We start from the raw sequence: 20674 nt of genomic DNA, 5'->3' as shown, positions 1-20674 counted from the left end.
CGGGGCCCGCCCCAGACGCGCCGGTTGGAGCCGGTGCCTCGCGCTGCGCCGCCGGCTGCCGCGCGGACGGAGCGCGCGGACCCAGCGCCGCTGCGCGGGCGGGCCGGGGCGCGGCGGCGGCGGCAGGTAAGGGAGGGGCGGCCGCCGCCGACAGGTGCCCCGCGGCCCCGGCGTGTGAGGGCGGCGCGGGGGAAGGACGGGGAGCGGCACGGAGCGAGGCTTTCCGAGGACGGCTCTCGCCGTCCCCGCTTTTCCCGGTGTTGCCCCTCCGCCGGCGGAGCGGGAGGGCGCTGCCGTCCCGCGGGGCGCCCGGCGAGCCTGCGCCTGCGGCCGCCCCTTCTCTCGGCGGCGCCCGGCAGAGGGTCCCCTCACCGGCCGGGGCCGAGAAGAACCGGGCGCGGGGCTCCCCGCGGGCCTGTGGCCGCCCAGGGGCCCGCGGGCGGAGCTCGGCGAAAATCGCTCCGCGGTTTGCGTAACCGATATCTACGCCTGTCCTCGAGTGACCCGGGCGCTACAGGTCGCCCGGGGCCGCTTTCCTCCGCCCCGGGCTCTCTCGGCCGGGCGGCAGCTGCCAGCCTTCGGCCCCGGGCGGCAGGCGGCACCTGCCCTCGAGCAAGTGGCGGCCGGGAGCCACGTCCCAGCCTTCTCGTAAGGAGAAAAGCGTTAACTCAGCGCTGAGGCCTGACAGTCCTGCGTGTGGAACAAGAACCGTCCTATTTGTCGTTATCTTCCTCTCTCCCGTCTGGCCATGCTTTTCTTGTCCCAGCTAGTCGGGGATCTTGTAGTTGCCCTTTGCGGGGCAGCCTCTCTTTGCGCCTTGGCTGAGTTGTGCGAGTGGCATCGGGCTTTGTGCCCGTCTGCTCAGCGGTGAAACTGGGGCAGCTTCCTGGCTTTGGGTCAGAATTTGGCCGTAGAGAGCGCTGCAGCTGACCAGTTATGTAGGAGTGATTAAAGTGGACTTCCCTAAAGCTTAATTTTCTGTTAGGAATGTAATTAGTTACACTGAAAAGGTGAACTGTGTTTGATTTGACCCCTCAGTTCTTGAACAAACTAGAAGCTATGTGGTCTCTTGTAGTTTCAAGTATTTATGTTATATATTCTGCTGACTCCCAGCTTTCTTTGTCTGTTTGGTGAAAGGATAAGGTAAGGCATCAATTATTTCAGGTGTCTTGGACTGTTTTCTTAACTATCTTCCTAGCAGGTAGGGCAACAGATTAGGCCTTACTGATCTGTTTTGTTTAACTTAAATTTTCAAGAGAGCAGTGAGGGAAAGCCCATGATTCAAGTAGTGAAATGTTACAGTACTTGCAGAATTTATCAAGTATCGTCCATCTGTATTGTACATGTTTTCTTCAGTGTCCATGTAGCTCAGATGACAGTGTGAAGAATAGAAGAGAGAACTTTTCTTCGGTGTCTGTGGCCCTGAGCAATGCAAAGGACATGAAATCAAATGGGAGTGGAGAGACATTATGGCAGAGAACCAGTAGTTACTATATGATATGGGGGGGAGGGATTTTTAAAAGGGTTTTCTTGAGTGTTTAAAGCATTTTGTTGTAGCCAGATAACAAATGTTTATCAGAGAGTTTTTTACATTAGCATATATTATTCTACTGAATTTTACATTCACATAATGCAGTTGACTTATAACTTCAGTAAGATTCATGTAATTCTTAGAAATTGTGCAATATTAACTTGCTAGTTCCCTACACTTTTGAGACAAGGGAGTGGTTGGTCTGGCTTGTATTTGTTTCCTTTTTCAGGAAAACATTATTTTTATGGGGAGAAAATTCTCTTTTGTTTATTGCAAGTTACCAATACAGCTGTTATTTTAAGTTGAATGTTGAATAATTTTTAGAGAGGGACCAACCAATATTTTCTAGGGAGAGTGCTAAAGAAAAATCCATCAGTATTTCAGCATTGTAAAATGAACCTTGTAGAGCATTATGTCACTGTCAAATAAATATTTTTCTAAGGGGTTTCTGAAGGGGCACGGGGGGGAAATCTTGTCTTGCTTTAGCTGCTGCTGTGCCTGCTCCGCCTGATGCGCTGCAGGTAGCAAAGGAGACCGTGGCACTAATAATACTACTTCATCTTACAATACCTACTGCTAAAGCCATAAAGCTTTACTCAGCTAGGATTAGAAATGGATGTTTCGTGTGACTAAGGGGATAAGGTGTGGTTTATATGGGTCTCTGTGCTGACCAACTAAATGTTTCACACTGCTCTCTGTATTCTAAGTGCTAACCTGTGGGCTGTATTTATCTTTAGGCATCCTTGTAACAGCTGTTTGGCTGTTGTCTTGTAAATAGTGTTATTCTGCCAGTTGCTTTTGCAGTTACTCTTCATAAAGATAAATTAGCAGTCTGTACTGTGGCTATGAAGCTGTTTGGTTCAGATATCACGGGTAGCCATGTAGAAGGCTGAGAAACGTAAAGTTGAATTTATACTCTAATGTTTACATATGCTGTCTTTAATGTTAAAGTGGAATAGGTTATATAATTCCAGTTAGAGTTTTACCAGACTTGGTGAGTGGGCTTCAGTTTATTGTACTTACACTTGGGTTTGGGGATTATTTTCCCGAAGAGTTCTTGGTCTGCTACAAATGAATTCTGGATTTAATTTTTAGCTAGTTGAAATCAAATTGTAATTCACTATTGAACTAAAGGGTCATAATACTTAAGAGTAGTTTCCCCAGCTATTTGATTTAAACTTAGTGATATGAAAAGGCTGCGCTTCGTAGTGGTGTAGTTCCTTGGAAGGAAGGCAGGCAGATGATGCAGATCTCAGTAAAGCTGTTACAAATGCAGTTCAAGAGACAGTGCTGACATACTCTCTTCTGATGTGCATCCGAGAAGATTCTAGGGTCTTTCAACAATCAGAAGTGAATTGTGGAGAACTTGTAATGGACTGTTGTCAATTTAATACTCACTGGTTTTGCTCTGTTTCAAAATAACGTGTTTGCGCACACTGAAATAAATTATGTGACTGCATTTCCATCATAAGGGCTCACTCAGCCTTGAGTATGTTTGGATGCTGTAAACTGGAATGCAATTTCTTACGTGGAAATTGCGAATTTAGTTGACTGTAAGAAACTAAAGGGATTAAAAATGCTGGTAAGGGGTCCAGAGATGCCAATAAGAATATGGTAGTGACACAATCTGGGTGCTGCTAATTATGAGTAGAATTTAGACATTGTTACAAACACTTTGTTTCTTTGTGAGATAATAATTTGAATTGTGATTTTTAGTTAGCAAAGTTTCAGTTTTTTGGCACAACAACTACAAAACCGTGGTCATTAAGTTTACTCAGGCTTAATTAAAGTGGCATTGATTTTTAGACCTCTTATTTCAAACCCCAGAAAACATAACCCCTTATTTCCCAGACATTATTGCCTCAGTTTTCTGGGGAAAATACCAGTATTCTGTGAGTAGTTCAGGTTGTGAAATATTTATTTAGCTACTTTCTGCTAGGTAAATAAATCATCTGTGTCCAAACATGAGGATCTATTGAGCTGAAATTTAGTAATAGCACAATGTGGTTTTAATGCTCAAGTATTAGTCCTTCAAACTAAATTTTCCATCTGAATGAAAGCAAAATCTTGGTGTGCATTTGTTGTGTAATCCAAAATATTTGAAGAAGGGAGGGAATTTGAAAATTTTTAACTAAAAACTGTTAGTTTCTAGCCTGTGTTTAAATTATTCACAAGATAAACTTTAATTTCCAACCAATGCCAATGCAAGTGTGAAACTGATTGTTGCTTTTCTAGCGCCTTTTCCAAATAAACACTTTTTTTTAAACATTAACATTTGTTTAAATACTAACTTTGCAGTGAAACTGACTACAAAGCTGGGGAAATTATTGCTTAATTGAAGTGAGATGGGGTATGTCAATACTCAAGTGCTTTACCAAACAGGAGTTAAAAGCAGCGTCTGCTTTGTTTCAAGTTATTATTTCGTTTCTTACAAATGTGGGGCTAGAGGTTTGTTTTTTTTTTTTTTACTTCAAAGTTCTCAATTGATTCAGGTGATGATAAAACCTTGACTATTGTTTTTGTAGTTCTTAGACTTGGCTTCCTACCAAAGCGTGTTTCTGATAATACTGCTATCTGAAAAATCTTACCAGCTGTTGGGTCTCTTCAGACAGCCTACTCAAAAAAGGAATTTTTGCGCTGTTGGAGACTTGCACAGCACACTTGGGTTTGATGGAAGTACAACGCGTGAACATAGTTCCTAAACTGACTTTGTGTTTGTTCAGGAAACAAAGCAGGATTACTGTGGATTTACTGTAGAATTCAAGTCTGATCGCTTGTTTGTGGTTCTGAAACTTGGCATTGTTCTAGGAGATGTTTCTGATAGGCACAACACGGCTTTCAGCTCTCCTGATCCCATGCACATGTGCAGCTCAGAACTGTACACTTATGTTCAGGCGTGCAGTTTGTACATACGCTACCACGCTGTGTGTGCAACGTGAAATTTGTCTTTCAGTCCGTTCATTTTATTAGAAGAAGAGAAGATGTAGCTAGTTGCTTTGTCCAATTAGTAAATATGTAATGCAAAGTAATATGATTAGGAAGATACTCCAGAGACTGGGGGGCATTGTGCAGCCAGATTGCATGCTGCTGGAGGATTGATAAAGCCTGTTCAATTTCCATTTCAAGCAGGCTTATATTTGACTCCAGTCTGAAATTTTTCCTTTTCTTATGTTGGGGTGGGGATATTCTTTGAAAAGATAGTAAGATGGGTTTCAGGAGAGCTGGCATACAAGAAGAGTTTGCCTCAGCTCTCAATTGGAAATTTATCTGTTCTAATTATTCTATTTTAGCTGTTTAGACCACACATCTAGAATCAAGTGTTTCAGCTTTTTAGGCTGGCATTCATGAGTAACTGTCCTTTCCTGTTAAACGAGATGAAAACCTCCTGGTTCTAAAAGGAGATATGAGCCACTACTGAAAATCCGAATCAGCTTTCTGATGTCAGAGCTAATAGAGTGAAATCAGATGTGCTTCTGTATTGCTGCCCTGATAATTATATTTTCCTAGATGCAATTACGTTCTTGTCTGTGGAGGTAATAATATTCCCTTCTAGAAAGTTCTCTATGAATCCTATGCAGCATCAGGAAAACTTAAAACTAAAAGACTATTTTTTGACAGTTCTTAAATTGTGTGGCTATATTTGTACATGGTAATAGTTATCTTGCAGAGGCAGAATACATTTGGTATATATTTTTTGTAACCTCAGTTGCTGTTTCCATTCTCAACATCTGCCAACCTGAAAGCATGCTGCTTGCTCTTAGCAGTCTATAAATGTTGAAAAAACTGCAGTATCCTTTTTTGGCCAAATGTTGAAATTTTAATTTATTGTACTAGATAACCATTAATATTTTAGAAACATCAGAATTATTCTAGATAGAATGAGGACTACAAATACAAATTAATATTTCTGAGATCAGACCAAGTTGTCAGACCTGATAACTCTCTGACCACTGTAGGGAAAAGGAATAGCATATATTTTGAGCTCTCAGAACCAAACAGAAGGTTAGTACAATCCATAACAGCTAGATACCTAGTAAGGAATTATTAGTGCACAATATTCCTCATTTAAATAATTTTTAGAGAATAGCAGAAATGTTACCAATGATTTTACAGTTGAGAAGTTTGAGTTGGAAAGAAATAAAATTACTTGTATGAAGTGATTCAGCTGTCAGAAATTATTAACTGGGTTAAGTATGGGTATTTTATTGGAAAGCAATGTTTGAGCTGGGAAATTCATGTTGAATGGAGGTTCTGAGTAACTATAACCACTGGATTTCAGTATTCTGCTCTCTGCAGAAGTGGTATGAGAAATGTTGGCATTTTCTATCTTTGTCTAAATGCAGTGTGGTTGAATTCCTTATTCCTTTATTTAGAAGCAGCAAATCAGAATATGAATGTGCTTTAGTTAATACCTGAGTACATATGGTATTGCTTTACCATGTAACAAATTGTGTTTATAGCCTAGTTATAGCAACATGATATCTTGTGAATGACAAAATTTACCAAATGCTTTCCTGACTTCTTAAGTAGGATTTGTAATCAGTGTACTTTATTCTGCTGTGACAGCAGCACTCTTGAGGGTGCTTGAGAAATTAATTCAGAGCTGGTTCAGGTTTGTGGACATATTCCTACATACTTCCTTCTGAGAATACTCTCTTATTTCGGTCTGGATTCCAGTAAAGTTACTCAAGTTATCTTGGCTGTTTCAAATGTTTTTCGCCATTTATGATTTTACTGAGAATGACACTGAAAATGGAAAGAGGTGTAGAAGCAATTCCTTGCCTTTTCCCAAGGAAAGAGGGTCTCTTGTTATATAATTCTAACTGTTTTATGCTGCTGGGTTCTTTGTAATGTTACTGCTCTTGAAGACTGAGGATAGTAAGCTATACTGTAAATAAGGAGTCTGCTTGTAGAAAAATCTAATAGTATTGAAGTTGTGCATATTCTCTAGTGTTTTCTCTGCTTTGCTTTCTGGTATCCTGAGCATGGCAGCACAATGAATTTGCATCATATCTCTCTGACTTACAGAAACTAAGGGATAAAAAAAAAATTCTATTGTGATACTTACCTTGGTATGCAAAATGAAATAGATACCATTGATGCTCATTCAGAATGCTGGAGGCATACTGCTGATACCATGGTCTTTTGGTTATGTAGTCATATTTCCCAGCATGAGAAACAAAACATGGTTACAAGAATAAAAAGGTGTAATAAGCAAGCTTGAAAAATCTTACTTTCTGCAGTTGGAAGGTGTCTGACTCTGTTAGCTGTGTTAGTACTGGGATAAAGGGCTTGATGTACTGTTGTGTAAGATGGTTCCTGGGAGAGCTACCAAAGGTGCAGTTAAAGGATCTAGGCTGGGAATGATGAGGAGGGTACTTTTGGTTCATCTTGCTTGTTTAGGAATAGAATGTAAAGGAGACTTTACATATTTAATGTTCCAAATTTGCTTCAAGATTTCTTTGTAACTTGGAATTAAAGACTGTCATATCTTTAGAACTGAGCTGCTGACTTTATAACCCAATTGGAGACGGGGGAACAACAAAGGAGGCCTGTTCTTCTACTTACCTCTTGAGAGTGTAATCTGTGCCAGTTCCCTGGTATCTTCCTTGGCACATTTGAGCTGGAATGCTTGACAGCATGGCATGCCTGCAGTCATCTCTGGAGAGAGTTGTCTCCTGTGGTTTAAATTAGCATTAGCTCAGCCCTGATGGACTATGTGCTTCTGTCCTGAGAGGGCAGATACATTTCCAATACAATTCTCTCCCATTCTCTCTATCCCCACTATATTCTTATTCTTCTTTCTCTTGTGCTAGAAACCCTGCTTTCTTAAGTCACCATTCCTTTGAGCATTGTTAGTCTTGCTGTTCTGATTCTGGTTTTGTTGCCTTTTTCTAATTGAGATAAAGCTCTTTAGACATCCAGATTAGGTTTGTAGGGGGATGGTGCCCCTTTTTGCTGCATGTGTTTTCTTAGGTATTAGTGAAGGACAGCCTTTGCTGCTCTGAGAGCTACATCCTTGGTGGCACATTCCTCCAGTAATTTCTTTTTCAAAGTGGAAGATATGAAATACACAGCTGCTTGAAGAAATGTAAATTAATGGAACAAATAAGAGTGCTAGAGTTTCCAATGAACACAAATTAAATAAGTTATTAATTAAATATTGGGATGAGACAAGATCAGTATCTATTGTATGGTCAATACAAAGCACTCTCTTCTGAACAGATGAACATTGATATTTATTGTAGTCAGTATTTTAGAGGCTAATGTGTCTCAAGTTTAAAGTTATAACCTTAATTTCTGTGTTTTAAGAATGTATCTCTGAGTTTGAAAATAGTACTGAGACAGAAAAGTTACAAAATACAAAACATTGCTTGCTAGAAACGCTCAGATTTGATTCAGAGTCCAGATTTTGCTTGGCTCATTAGAGATCTCAGGAAGCACCATGGCTACAAATGGAGTGAGAGGCTCTGGGCAAGTAGACAGCTTGTTCTCAAAGAGATCAGTCATGTTGATGCAATTACATGAAAACAAAGCTGGTCTACTTTCATTTTACTCTATTTTTTACCTTAAAACTAGGGTTTGTACTTAGCAATTTTTCTGCATTATATTTTGTAAGGGTTTTGTGTAAAGTGTTTGTCTCACCTATCTCCTTGGTTTTAAACTTGGGTTTAAACTGAATCTTTTTCTCACTAGTACAGGTCTTTCTAGGAGCAGAGGTTGTGACCTATTTCAGGTAGAACACAATCCTTAATTTGAGGAGAGGGCTGGAGAAAGTGCTTTTACTAGTCAAACTATTTTTATCTGAATGTGAATCTGTATTTGAAATTACTCTATGGGCTAGACTAGGATGAAATAAAAAGCACACTTAGCTTTTAAATGCAAGTCTTATACTGCAACTTCATTGCAGAGTTTGATCTTCAAAATAGTTGACTTGTTTTTACCCTGCCATCTGCCATTGAGAGTTAAGCTCAAGTAACTTCATGCACTTGGGTGGACCTAACTGATGTGTTATAGTATCTATGATGTTATCATAGATAACTGATCTGTTATCTATGTAATTATGTAATTTTAAGTACTTAGGCAACTGGAATGTTAGCATGTGGTCCTTCTCTCTAGTGAGTGTTTGAACAGTGACATATTTTACAACCAAAGTTTACCTCTTGACTGGCCTTCCTTGAATAGAGAAAAGGCTCAATACTTGGATATCAGTGATATTTAATGAGAAGTTAATATGGCTCAAGTAAGACAGTGGTCTTTTTTGGAGGCTGCAGGCATAGGAAGAAAACGCATAATGTAATGTATCTAATCCTGCAGAGTCTGATTTCAATAACTCTTGTGCTTGTAAAGCAAATCAAATTGGAGTAAAGCATATTTTCAATTTAGATTAGACTGCAACTTTGCAAAGACTTTAGACTATATGAATTATTTTTCTTTCCTTAAGTGTACCAGAGAGAGAAAGAAGACTAAAACTGCATTTAAGTTGTTTTGTTTTTTTTTTTTTTCACCTAACACCTTTTGTGTTGATCTTGGCAATGTTCAAGCTTTTAGGTAGTTGAAGAAGCTGAGATATACTTACCATGTTCTACTCTTGCTTTTCTCAGCTTCTTGAAGATATAGTAGTGGTAGAGTGATCTAGTAGTTGCTTGATTTTAAGATTTTTTTTTATCAACTTATGGGCTGTGCAGTTAACTCTGAAGCAGTAGAAGAGAAGGGTAAATCTTGTAAAGTATAAATGTTAGTGTAACCTAACTCATGAAATTTTAAACTCTGTTTACAATTTAATTTTTTTTCCCCCCAGAAATTACTTGGCTATATAGACTCATGTAAGCCTTCCCCAGAGAGAAAGGACTGATTCTTAAGCAGCATAAAACTTTGCTGTTACTATTCTACATCTTATGTTCAGCTGTCTTGACAGCAGGGGTGTTTAAGAAAGGCAAGGGCCTCTAGTTGGTCCAGGTACACGTGGTTGAGATTGTCTTAGTTGTAATTTGAGTATTTGAAAGGACTTTGAGTCTTTGATTATTTGAGAGGCTGATATGGCAAACTTGTAATAATGTTAGTGTTGAAGATCCAGTGCTTGACGAGTATGCTGTTTATTGTAGAGTGGGAATGTCTTTGGATTTGTTTTAAATACAAAAGGATAATCACTTATACGTGTTTAATTGTCACCTGTGATCTTCTTCAGAAGGAGCTGGAAAGAAGCTTTCTCTAATCTTGTTTGTGTTGTTCAGCATTCAATGGAACACAGATTCAAAACCACAATCCCTATCAAAAAGGTCCTACAACTGAATCTGCGTATGCACACAGGTGACCAAAGTACGGATTGTGAAAGAATTGCTGCTTGAAAAAGGGAGAGGCAGTCGTGTAAATGCTTCTGCTAAGATTAAGTATGGCAGTGTCATTCTCTGTGGAGTCACTTGCACCAGAACTCTTGCAGTACCTCTCTGTTGTTTACAGAATACTTAAGAAAGGATGCAGCAACATGCCAATAAAAGGAGAAGCTTTTGCCAGGAAAGGTCTGGTTTGGGTGATGAGTGTTGTATGGGTAAAGTTTATTTTTGTTCCTTTGGGAATTTTCTTGAGGGTTTATTTGCGAGCCTCGGGCTGTGCGTGTAAAACCATAAGCAGGTAGTGGGAATCTCATAGGGGAGTCTCAAAACTGCCTATGAAGCAAAACCTATGATGTGTTTAGTTTATTGTCAAACTTAATTTTCTATCCAAAACTTGAGAAGAAAAAGTGATAAGTTTAAACTAGCTAGAAGCTAAGTTGGTACTGTAGTTCAGGAATGACATTTTGAGAGAAAATTGATAAAACAGATGCATTACTTAGTACGTCATCATCTCCTTATCTAGGCTAAGAAGCAGCTGCAAAAGTCTAAAGAGACTGACTGAAAACGTGGTGGGTTTGTATCTTTGGGAGGAATGGGAGGGGAAGCAAGACAGAGGGGCCACAGGAGTACCTGTCAAGTAGTTGTGTAAAGCTTTAGTTGTATAAATCTACTTTGATTAAATTAGTGTGTCAGAAACACCAGCTGAATACCCTTTAGAGAGGACAAGAAAGGTAATTGCCTTGCTGCAAAGACATCCCTGACTAAATGTGCCTAAAATTCTGTAAGCAATGGCCAAATGACAGTGTAATGCAATGCTAAGTACCCTTTTGGCAGCTAGGGATGGTGGTGGGTGTCTGATGTTTATAGATACTATTTTTTAAGATGAGAGCCTTTTATTCACATTCTGGATATGTTTCTGTTGTTCTGATTTAATAACTCTTGAAGTAACCAAAAATTATCTCGATAATAGTGATCTTTATTACTTTATTTTTCTGGCCTGCACCTCTGTATTGGTCTGAAGTAACTCTCCTGAAGTCATCATTTTGCCTGGGGCTAAACTTCATTCTCTCTCCTTCTATGAAAGATTGCCAATTGAGTTAGGCCACTTTGAAAAGCTTTTATGGCTTTGATATGGATGGAAAGCTGCTGGAGATGAGGTTTATCAAATCCATTACAGTTCAGCATTATTCCATTTGTTTAGTCACTCTTGGCATACAGATAGGATTTGAAAGAAAAATGTCTTCAGCAAGATTATCATCAATAATTCACATGTTTATGTTAGAATTGTATATACTACATGCTCCTTTGATGGGAAGGTTTATTTCATAAACATAGACTTATAATGGATACACATTCTTCAGTGGAAGACTTCAAAGAGTAGCCATTCACAAGACCAGATTTCAAGTTAAATATGAAATATTTCATTAAATACTTAATATTGTGACATTTGGTTTCTGCTAGAAAGTGTTGTAAAACCACAGTGAGAATGTAGTCTTTTTTTTCTGGGATCTCTGATGGGGACTAACAGCTTTCCATTGCAAGGCAGAGGGGTGACAAAGCACTTCATAGAAACAGACCTCACAAAGTTGCATGGGTCGTCCTCGCCTTGACTTCTCAATCTGTACAAAAACAAAACACTTTTTTTTTGCGTTATGTATTGAGTGATGCATACTCTCAAGTATACCAATATGATTTTCACAGAAACGGCTTAAGTTTCATTTTCTGTTCTCTTTTTTTTTTGGTAAATTTTAGGGGAAATATTTTATCAAAGAGTGTTAACTGTTTTATTTTACTCTGAATGTTGTCCTTTGTACTGAACAGGTATGCCTTGTTCCCCAAGAATGCTCCAGTAAGCATTTAGTTCTATGAATCATTTTAAAATGTTAATATCTCCCCAAGTCCCTGATAAGATTTACATGTTTGTCAGGAAAAGAATTGCTCCCATCCTCATGCTCATTAGACCTTTCACACTATGTTAAACTCTCAGCCATTTAGTGATAATTTTGACTTTTCAAGTGTTTTTCTTTATTAAACATTTCCTATTTATACCTTTTGATCTTACTTTGTTCCATCATTCAATATATTAATCTCTTAGTGTGTTCTTTACAACTTTAACAGAGGTCCCAAGTCTTTCATTTTTATAATAAAATTCATGCAAGAAGAATTGACTGGTTTTAATTTGAGGTTGGAAGTGAAAAAAATGTTTTTGATTTTCTTATGTTTACATTCAAATCAAGTGTGTTTGGCTTGAGTCAAGATTTGATCCAGGTATTTTGCAGAATGCAAGCCTTAATTTGAATGGGTTTATTATCTCTTTGTGCTTTTATACCAACCAATTTATATTCAAACCACAAGAGTTATATCAAAAGAACTCATTTTAAAGGCATGTGAGATGTGTTTTTGTAAGTTGGAGTGAAGAAATTGCTATTTTTTCAGCTGTGTAGAACTTGTAACTTTATGTAAATTAAAAAACTGTTGCACTTAAATGGCTTTTAGTGCTTAGAAAGGGGACAATGAGAGAAGCCATTACTTTATCTCTACTTTAGGAAAAGCAGCTTTCAGATCTTGAAGTAAATAATTTGAAGGGGGTGGCATCTTGTAGATCCTTAGATCTTTTTCTCATAGATGTTGGCCTTTTGAAATGCTATTGTAAGGAGTAATGAGCTGCTGTTCTAATACTCACAGTTTTTGGAGTCCAAGTATTTCACAATCTTATGCCAATTTATTTTCCTTACAGGAGTGTATTCTAACCATCTGGTGCTTCTTCAGTTGCTTTCCCTTGGGTGGGCCTGGTAAGTTTTTTTTTGTATTCTATTATAAATAGCTTTGTCATTGCAAGAAGGGTTAATTTATTTTCTGTCATTCTTTCCACTTGTATGTGGAATAAGAATCAGGTTCAGCTATTTGACTTTTTTTAACAGTTTGTCAGCTCTGTTTAAAATTGAGATGTACAGTACCACTATATTACAAGAGCCAACATGTGCCCAGGTGGCCAAGAAGGCCAGTGGCATCCTGGTCTGTATCAAAAGCAATGTGGCCAGGGGGACCAGGGCACCTCCCTGTGCTCAGCACTGATGGGGCCACACCTCGAGTGCTGTGGCCAGTTCTGTGTCCCTCATGACTAGAAAGACACTGAGGTGCTGGAGTGAGCCCAGGGGACAGTGGAGCAGGAGAAGGGTCTGGAGCACAGGTTCTGTGAGGAGCAGCTGGGGGAGCTCAGCCTGGAGAAAAGGAGGTTCAGGGGGAACTCATCAATCTCTGCAAGTGCCTGAAAGGAGGGTATAGCTGGGGGGATCAGTCTCCCAAGTAACAAGTTCATAGTTATTTGGGGGGGGGGGGGGGGGGAAATTCCTTGCAGAAATAGGTCTTAGCTGTAGGCAGTTTTCCTGGGTGTTCTGGGATTTTTGTGTTGATGTGACTGCAAAACTTTGACTTTACATGCTGCATGACCACACACAAGTGCATACTGCTCCATTTCATGGACCTGTAGCAATGAAGAGATTAATGGAGGCATTATGAGGCAGCAGTTCCAATGAAAGCCGAAATATTTGCTCTTTACTTACATTAAGCCATTAAATAAGTATATTCAATGTTTTCTCCATCCAGAATGAAGACAAATGTAAAGATGGCATGTCCAAGGAACTTTAAAAGATGTAGACCTCCGGACTGAGTAGTGCTGGTTTCTATTCTCTTTAATTAGTAAAGTAAGTACGATCAAACCTATGCTTCTGGGAGTTAAATGTGTCATTTTTTACATATATAACAATATTGAACAATAATATGTTCTGCCACCTTAATTTTAATTCTGCCAGTACTCTTCATTCTCATGATGGGAGAAGATGGAGATTTATGTATAAGAATATGTAATACACAAGAGCTTTTGGGGGATTTGTGTACTTTTAATTGGGTAGAATTATTTAATCTGGTAGAAAGTTCTAAACTACAAGGACCATCATGTTAATGTACCGCTCTGATTTTGGAATTCTTCATAAATAAGAAATCACTTATGTAAATTTATGATGGTAGTGAAGGACTGCTAATAATACATGAGCCACTTCTTTAATTGTTACCTGCTTGTTGCTTCTACTGGAGCATTACCCAAAGGTTTGGTTGAAATGTACCTTCTATCGTGCTAGTTTCACTCTAAGTTTTTTGCACTCCTTTCCTTAAAATAAATCCATGAGATGATGGCTGGGGTCAGGTCCCAGAAGTTCTTGGGTCCTTTTGCTATGCTGTGGAGTCCAGGTCATGTGTTACACATATTTAAAACCGTGATAACAGTAATAAACTTCAAGCATCTAATGGTGAGATAAACTGTTTTTTAACAATTCTCTAAGAATGTCTTTTCTTTTTTCTTCTACCAGCTGCTGTTCTCTCACAGGTGAAAGTCATGATCACGCTAACTGAACTCAGATGCTTAGCAGATGCCCAGTCATCCTACCACATACTAAAACCATGGTGGGATGTCTTCTGGTATTACCTCACCATGATAATGCTGCTAGTTGCTGTGCTCGCTGGGGCTCTCCAGCTTACTCAAACCAGAGTATTGTGTTGTCTTCCTTGCAAGCTAGAATTTGACAATCACTGTGCTGTGCCTTGGGATTTAGTTAAAGCCAACCTTAACATGTCAGCTAGCTCGACAGCACCAATAATCATCCCGCTTAAAATCCAGAATTATCTCCATCGACAGCAGTATTCCTACATTGATGCAGTATGTTATGAGCGACAGCTTCACTGGTTTGCCAAGTTTTTTCCATACCTAGTGCTTTTGCATACCTTTATTTTTGCAGCTTGCAGCAATTTCTGGCTTTACTATCCTAGTACAAGTTCCAGGCTTGAGCACTTTGTAGCCGTTCTTCAGAAGTGTTTTGACTCTCCCTGGACAACGCGTGCCCTCTCAGAAACAGTTGCTGAGCAGTCTGCGAGGAAGTTGCCCATAGCCAAATCAAAAACAGTGATTTCATCACCTCAGTGTTCAGGAGACATAGGGGCTAGCAGACAGTCCCTGCCATATTCACAACATGGCTTGGAAACAACTGGAAGAGAAAATTCAAGTGTTCTTGACAAAAAGGAAGGGGAACAAGCTAAAGCTATATTTGAAAAAGTGAAGAAATTCAGAGTACATGCCGAAGAAAAGGATGTTGTATACACAGTGTATATGAAACAGATTATTGTGAAAGTCTTTGTAGTTGTCGTAATAGTAATTTATGTCCCCTACTATTTATCATTTATTACACTTGAAATTGATTGTGTAGTTAATGTTCAAGCCTTTACAGGCTACAAAAGGTACCAGTGTGTTTATTCGCTAGCAGAAATTTTTAAAGTTTTGGCTTCATTTTATGTTGTTTTAGTGATCTTCTATGGATTAACTTGTACTTATAGTTTGTGGTGGATGTTAAGAAGTTCACTTAAGCAATACTCTTTCGAGAAGTTGAGAGAGAAAAGTAATTACACTGATATACCTGATGTGAAGAATGACTTTGCATTTATTCTTCACTTGGCAGATCAGTATGATCCTCTGTATTCCCAACGATTCTCAATATTCCTGTCTGATTTGAGTGAAAATGAACTTAAACAGATAAATCTTAACAATGAATGGTCAGTGGAAAAACTGAAAAATAAACTAGTAAGAAACTCCCAAGACAAGACTGAACTTCACCTTTTCATGTTAAATGGTCTTCCAGACAGTGTCTTTGAACTGACAGAAATAGAAGTCCTAAGCCTGGAACTTATTCCTGAAGCCAAACTTCCTTCAGCTGTGACCCAGCTTGTCAGTCTGAAAGAACTCAATGTTTATCATTCATCGCTAACGATGGATTATCCAGCTGTCAACTTCTTAGAAGAAAATCTGAAAACATTGCGTTTGAAGTCCAGTGAGATGGGAAGAATTCCATTTTGGGTCTTTCATCTAAAAAACCTACAAGAGTTGTGTTTAACAGGGTATTTCATGCTAGATCATCACAACTCCATATACAATGATGGCTTTCAGGGGCTAAAAAATCTGAGATCAATTCACTTAAAAAACAACCTTTCCCGTATACCTCAAGTGATTACAGATCTTCTGCCTTCTTTGCAACACTTGTCTATCAACAATGAGGGAAATAAACTGATAGTGCTGAATAACCTGAAGAAGCTGGTGAACCTGAGAACCTTGGAACTAATCTGCTGTGATTTAGAGCGCATTCCCCATTCCATTTTTACCCTAAACAATTTGCATGAAATTGACTTAAAAGAAAATAATCTCAGAACAGTGGAAGAAATAATTAGTTTCCAGCATCTTAAGAATCTTTCTTGCTTAAAATTGTGGCACAACAGTATTTCATATGTCCCAGTGCAGATTGGTGCATTATCAAACCTGGAACAGTTGTATCTAAATTATAATAATATTAAGAATGTTCCATTGCAGCTATTTCTTTGTAGAAAGTTACACTATTTGGATCTTAGCTATAATAAGCTAACCTCCATCCCTGAAGAAATTGGTTATCTGACCAACCTGCAGTACTTGGCTTTGACAAAAAACCACGTAAGTAGAACTTTGAATTACTACTCAACAACAAAATAGACTTAAGCTGCTATTTCTTCTGGAACAGTCTCTAGCTTTTGTGGAGTTCCTGATTAAAGTAAATCCAGAAAAAAGGGGTGGTGCTTGTTTAATTACTAAAGCTTTAGTATCAGCAAAGCTCACATAATACTAAATAAGTACTGTCCTGGTTTGTAGCAGCTTAAGGGCTTTGATCCAGAGATGGTATAGGTTAGCATGGCTGCAGAAACATGCAGTTGTCAATCCTATGTAGTATTTTAATGGAAGTGAACAATGTTTCATGTTTACCTTAAAATATCAAACTGAAAGCTAAAGTTAATGAACAGCTGGTTGATGAGCAGCTCAGGTGTATGACTGGGAAGAGGGAAGTAATTATGGTTGGTAACCCCACAATCAGAGCTAAACTGTCTGGCTTGTTGGTGTGGGGCTCAGGCTTGTGACTTCTTTTGAGGTTTATTGTCGTTTTCATTGGTGAGGTTGGTTTTGGATGTCGCATGTCAGTAGAATGGCCCAGGACAACTGTTTTGCACAGAGCTCCTTGTACAACACAGGAGCTGCTAATGTCTCTCCAGTCTGTGCTTGTTCATTAATAGATTCTTAGGAATAGTAGGCTCTTCCTCTCCCGTGCCACCTGCACATGTCTGTGTGCATGCATGGATGTATTCTCCCTTCCAGGCTTGGCTTGTGCCAGGAGCTAAGCAGCTTTGTAAGAAAACAGGGATAATAAAACCACTGTAGTGCTCTCAAGCACTTGATCGCATAATGATAGAAGAATTATAGTCTTCTTTTTCTTTTCCTAAACTAAGAGGGTTTTTTACCCTAAAATAAAAAGGGTAAATGTCAAAGCATGCTGCTGCACATAGGCTCACAACTTCTAATGTACTTTATTTTTGTTCTTGTCTTTCCTTTTTCTAGATTGAAATGCTGCCTGATGGATTATTTCAGTGCAAAAAGCTGCAATTTCTTCTTCTGGGAAATAACAGTCTAATGAATTTGTCCCCTTTTGTGGGTCAGCTACTGAATCTTGTTCAGTTGGAGCTCATTGGAAATTATCTTGAATCACTTCCTGCTGAACTGGAAGAATGTCAGCTCTTAAAGCGAAGTAATCTAATTGTAGAAGAAAGGTTGTTGAAAACACTTCCACCTCGTGTAAGAGAGCGTTTGCAGGCATGCTCAGATAAGTCCTAAGTTTAAAATGAAACTCTGCATTGTTGTGTTCTACAAGTCCTGCTTAATCTCTCTCTACAGATCTGTATAGGTAGAGAGGAGTTCAGGAGAGAGAGCAATTTACAAATTGGTCTTAAACTTTAATGCATTGAACTGAGTTGATTGTATTGTAAAAGAAAAAGTTGTTCAGATTCAAACAAAAGATGCAGCCTTTTACAAGTAAACATGTTTGAAGTTTGGAACATGAATTGTTGGTTAGGTTCTACTGATTGAAATAATTCAGCTAAATGTTTTTGGTAGTATTGAAAAAGAAGAGATGATTGCCTGGCTATAGTGAGAGTGTATATACTTTTTTCCTGTGAGAATTTTTTCTGTTGATAGTGATGATTTAAAATAGTTTTATCTCCTGCCATATGAGTTCTAAGAACTGTATGGAATTAGTTTCTAAATATGAACTCTTCTCGAGCTTAGGATGTATTAAATTAAGAGTTTAAACTATTTGAGCAGTTTAATTGCATGGGGTATACTGAAAGTAATTTTTCAACATAACTTAATTTTTAAAAGCTTTTGACAAGTACTAAGCATTAATCCTATAATTGTGGAATATGCCATTTGAATCTTGCTATTAAATACCTAGAACTGGTTTCGGCATTTTGTCTTAAAAATAGTAAATACAGAATTAATTGTTGCCTAGAAACTGTGAGGAATCAGAAGAATCTGAAGTAACTGTTGTGCACATGTCCTAGAGAACCAATCTTACATCACTGATCTTCAGAAGCTATGATGGCAAACAGAAAACAGAATAGTTGCAAAGTTGTCTTCTGTATGTTGTGAACACCCCAGGTGTTAGTGTAGTGTATGTTGCTGATCAATATTTTTATAACTTCTCATTACTGACTGCCTCAGTGCAGCTTCTCCACACCCAGTTACTGGGGAGAGGATGGAGGATGTTTGAGGTTTGTATTAGATAGACAGAAAGACACAGATAAAAAAACCTAAATAATCACATAACTTATAAGCATTTGGGAGGAAAAGACAGGAAGCATTATAAGCTTTGCCTCTTCTAGGGATGTAATAATTTCATAAATCATAGTGGTGGGATAAACTCTTATGCCATCCTTAATACTTGCAAAACTGGATGGAAATAAAATGTTTCCTGACTTCATTCTTCTGCTGTGCGCTGTTTTATTATATTTGAAGTCTTAATTCTCATGATGTTTATCATGTTCACTGAAAACATAAGTTATGCCCCTGGGGAAAGAAGAGGTTAGCATGCTTTCCAAAAACACATTTTAAAACTTTAACATAATGCAGTTTTCAAAAGCCAATCTCAGTTATGGGTTAAGCAGATGAAGTAAACTGTGCCCTTAATGACTTTGTGTTCAAGAAGTATGCTAACAAACTGCATTCCAGTTTGTAATAACAAATCATCTCAGATAAAACTAGTTTTAGTGCTAGACTAATTTTAGTTATCTCTTGCTCCCATTCCACTGCCAGTTTTGTGTGGTGTAAAGTTTATTTTGAATGAAAATGTCCAAACAAGTCTGATCAACATGAAAGTAGATGTCTTTACAGAAGCAGTGCAAGAGGACCATGTTTATCCCCTGTACTGATGGCATTCCAAAGACCTTTTTAGTTGGATCGCTTTTCTTCTCAGGGAACCAAAATGTAGTAAAACTATTGCTTTATATGTAGTTCTAGAAATGTTTAGTTTAAACTGGTTAGTTGTGTTTATGTGCAGACCAGTGCTGCTGGAACAGTGTTTCATAATGTCCATATGTAACTCCTCCAAACACTGTTAAATAATTTTGAGTTGTGTAACAGTCCCATAGGAATTGACATGGTTCATCAGCAGAGCTAGCTGTGGTACATGTGACTAAACCATAATGCATTGATTTACACCCTGTGACAAAACTTATGTTAATAATTGCAATAGAGCTGTCTGGACTTCATAACTTAACATTAAAGAATGCTTTATGCCAGAATTTGACACTTAAGTCTTGCAGTCTAATAATTTATATCAGATTAAATGAGCATTTTCTTGAAGATTTTCAACACAGCTTCCTAATTTACAAAAAAAAAGTTAAATCAGCAAGTAATTACTTGGCCAATAGTTTCAGCTTTTTAGGAATGCATCAGTCCTTTTCCATAATCAACCAAACTGATGAAGATGGAAACTGATCTTAAATGTGCTTTTTACAGTAGTTCTGTCAGGAGTGAAGTAACAGAAATAACTTGGAGGAAGGTACTTCATTTCTAAAATGGTAGAAGATTTGAGGAATCACTCAAATGCTAATTAATAGGAATATTGCTTTATAGACTATAAATGGGTTACATTTTTTGCAGATTTTAATTTGTTCACTCTGCACCCCATTAGGAGGGTTGGATTATTTTAGCTGAATGTTTTGGTGTTTAAAAAACATCCAAACAAAAGCTGGAAAATGTAAAGGCTATGATAGATATCTAGCCTTGTTTTCAAACCACAGTGTGCCTTTACTATTGCTTTTTTACCATGAAGCCTAATCCAAGTGCTCTAGAATTGAGGATGGAAACAAATGTCACTCTGAATTCCTTGAATTCACTTCAGCCATTACCTTAATATTCACTATTTCTTCAAAACGAGGGAATTTTCAGGGAATCAGTTTATGAATCCACTTGCAAACTTTGTACAATAATATTGTTGGCATCTAGTCTTTGTATAAATAGTAATTTCCAATCAAAAAAGCTTTTCAACTTGTTTGTGTTGTATTGTGTTTAAGAACTTTGTATTGTGACCTTCCATATCATGAACATTTTGTTTAAAGATTAAATTTTTGTTTGCATTACAATTCTATGAACTGTTCTTTATTTTTTGTAAGAGATGTTGCACTTAATGCAAAGCTCAGAAGTTTGCTTCCAGCTGTCTGTATCTATGGGGTAGCAGGTCTGTCTTCTCCAGGGAAGTGTGAAGATAATGAACAGCAGTGGGAACTGAACACTATGGTCTGTGTCAAAACAGTTTTCATATTCTGGATTAGGAGGGAAGTTCTTGTGTTGATTTCGAACAAAGCTTACTTCTTAATTGTTGCTACAGAACCTTTTCCAAGTCTCCACTTTAATTTT

General features: G+C 38.3%; 1 protein-coding gene across 2 annotated transcripts; it reads left to right on the top strand.

The window, feature by feature from the left end:
• Positions 1-36: 36 nt before the first annotated feature.
• On the top strand, positions 37-20400 carry LRRC8B (leucine rich repeat containing 8 VRAC subunit B). Of its 2 annotated transcripts, none has more exons than XM_062497301.1 (5): positions 37-126; positions 12602-12656; positions 13471-13568; positions 14229-16387; positions 17321-20400. In XM_062497301.1, exons 4-5 carry the CDS (start codon positions 14255-14257, stop codon positions 17591-17593), a joined length of 2406 nt encoding a protein of 801 aa, XP_062353285.1. In that variant the 5' UTR covers positions 37-126; positions 12602-12656; positions 13471-13568; positions 14229-14254; the 3' UTR covers positions 17594-20400. The 2 variants fall into 2 exon arrangements, with proteins under 2 accessions (XP_062353285.1, XP_062353286.1); XM_062497302.1 differs by lacking the exon at positions 37-126 and adding an exon at positions 9829-9850.
• The last annotated feature ends 274 nt before the right edge of the window (positions 20401-20674 follow it).

This window comes from Cinclus cinclus, chromosome 8 (genome assembly GCF_963662255.1).
Source record: "Cinclus cinclus chromosome 8, bCinCin1.1, whole genome shotgun sequence".
Lineage (NCBI taxonomy): Eukaryota > Metazoa > Chordata > Aves > Passeriformes > Cinclidae > Cinclus > Cinclus cinclus.
Note: the sequence above shows the minus strand (reverse complement) of the source record. Positions and strands in the feature narration are given on the sequence as shown.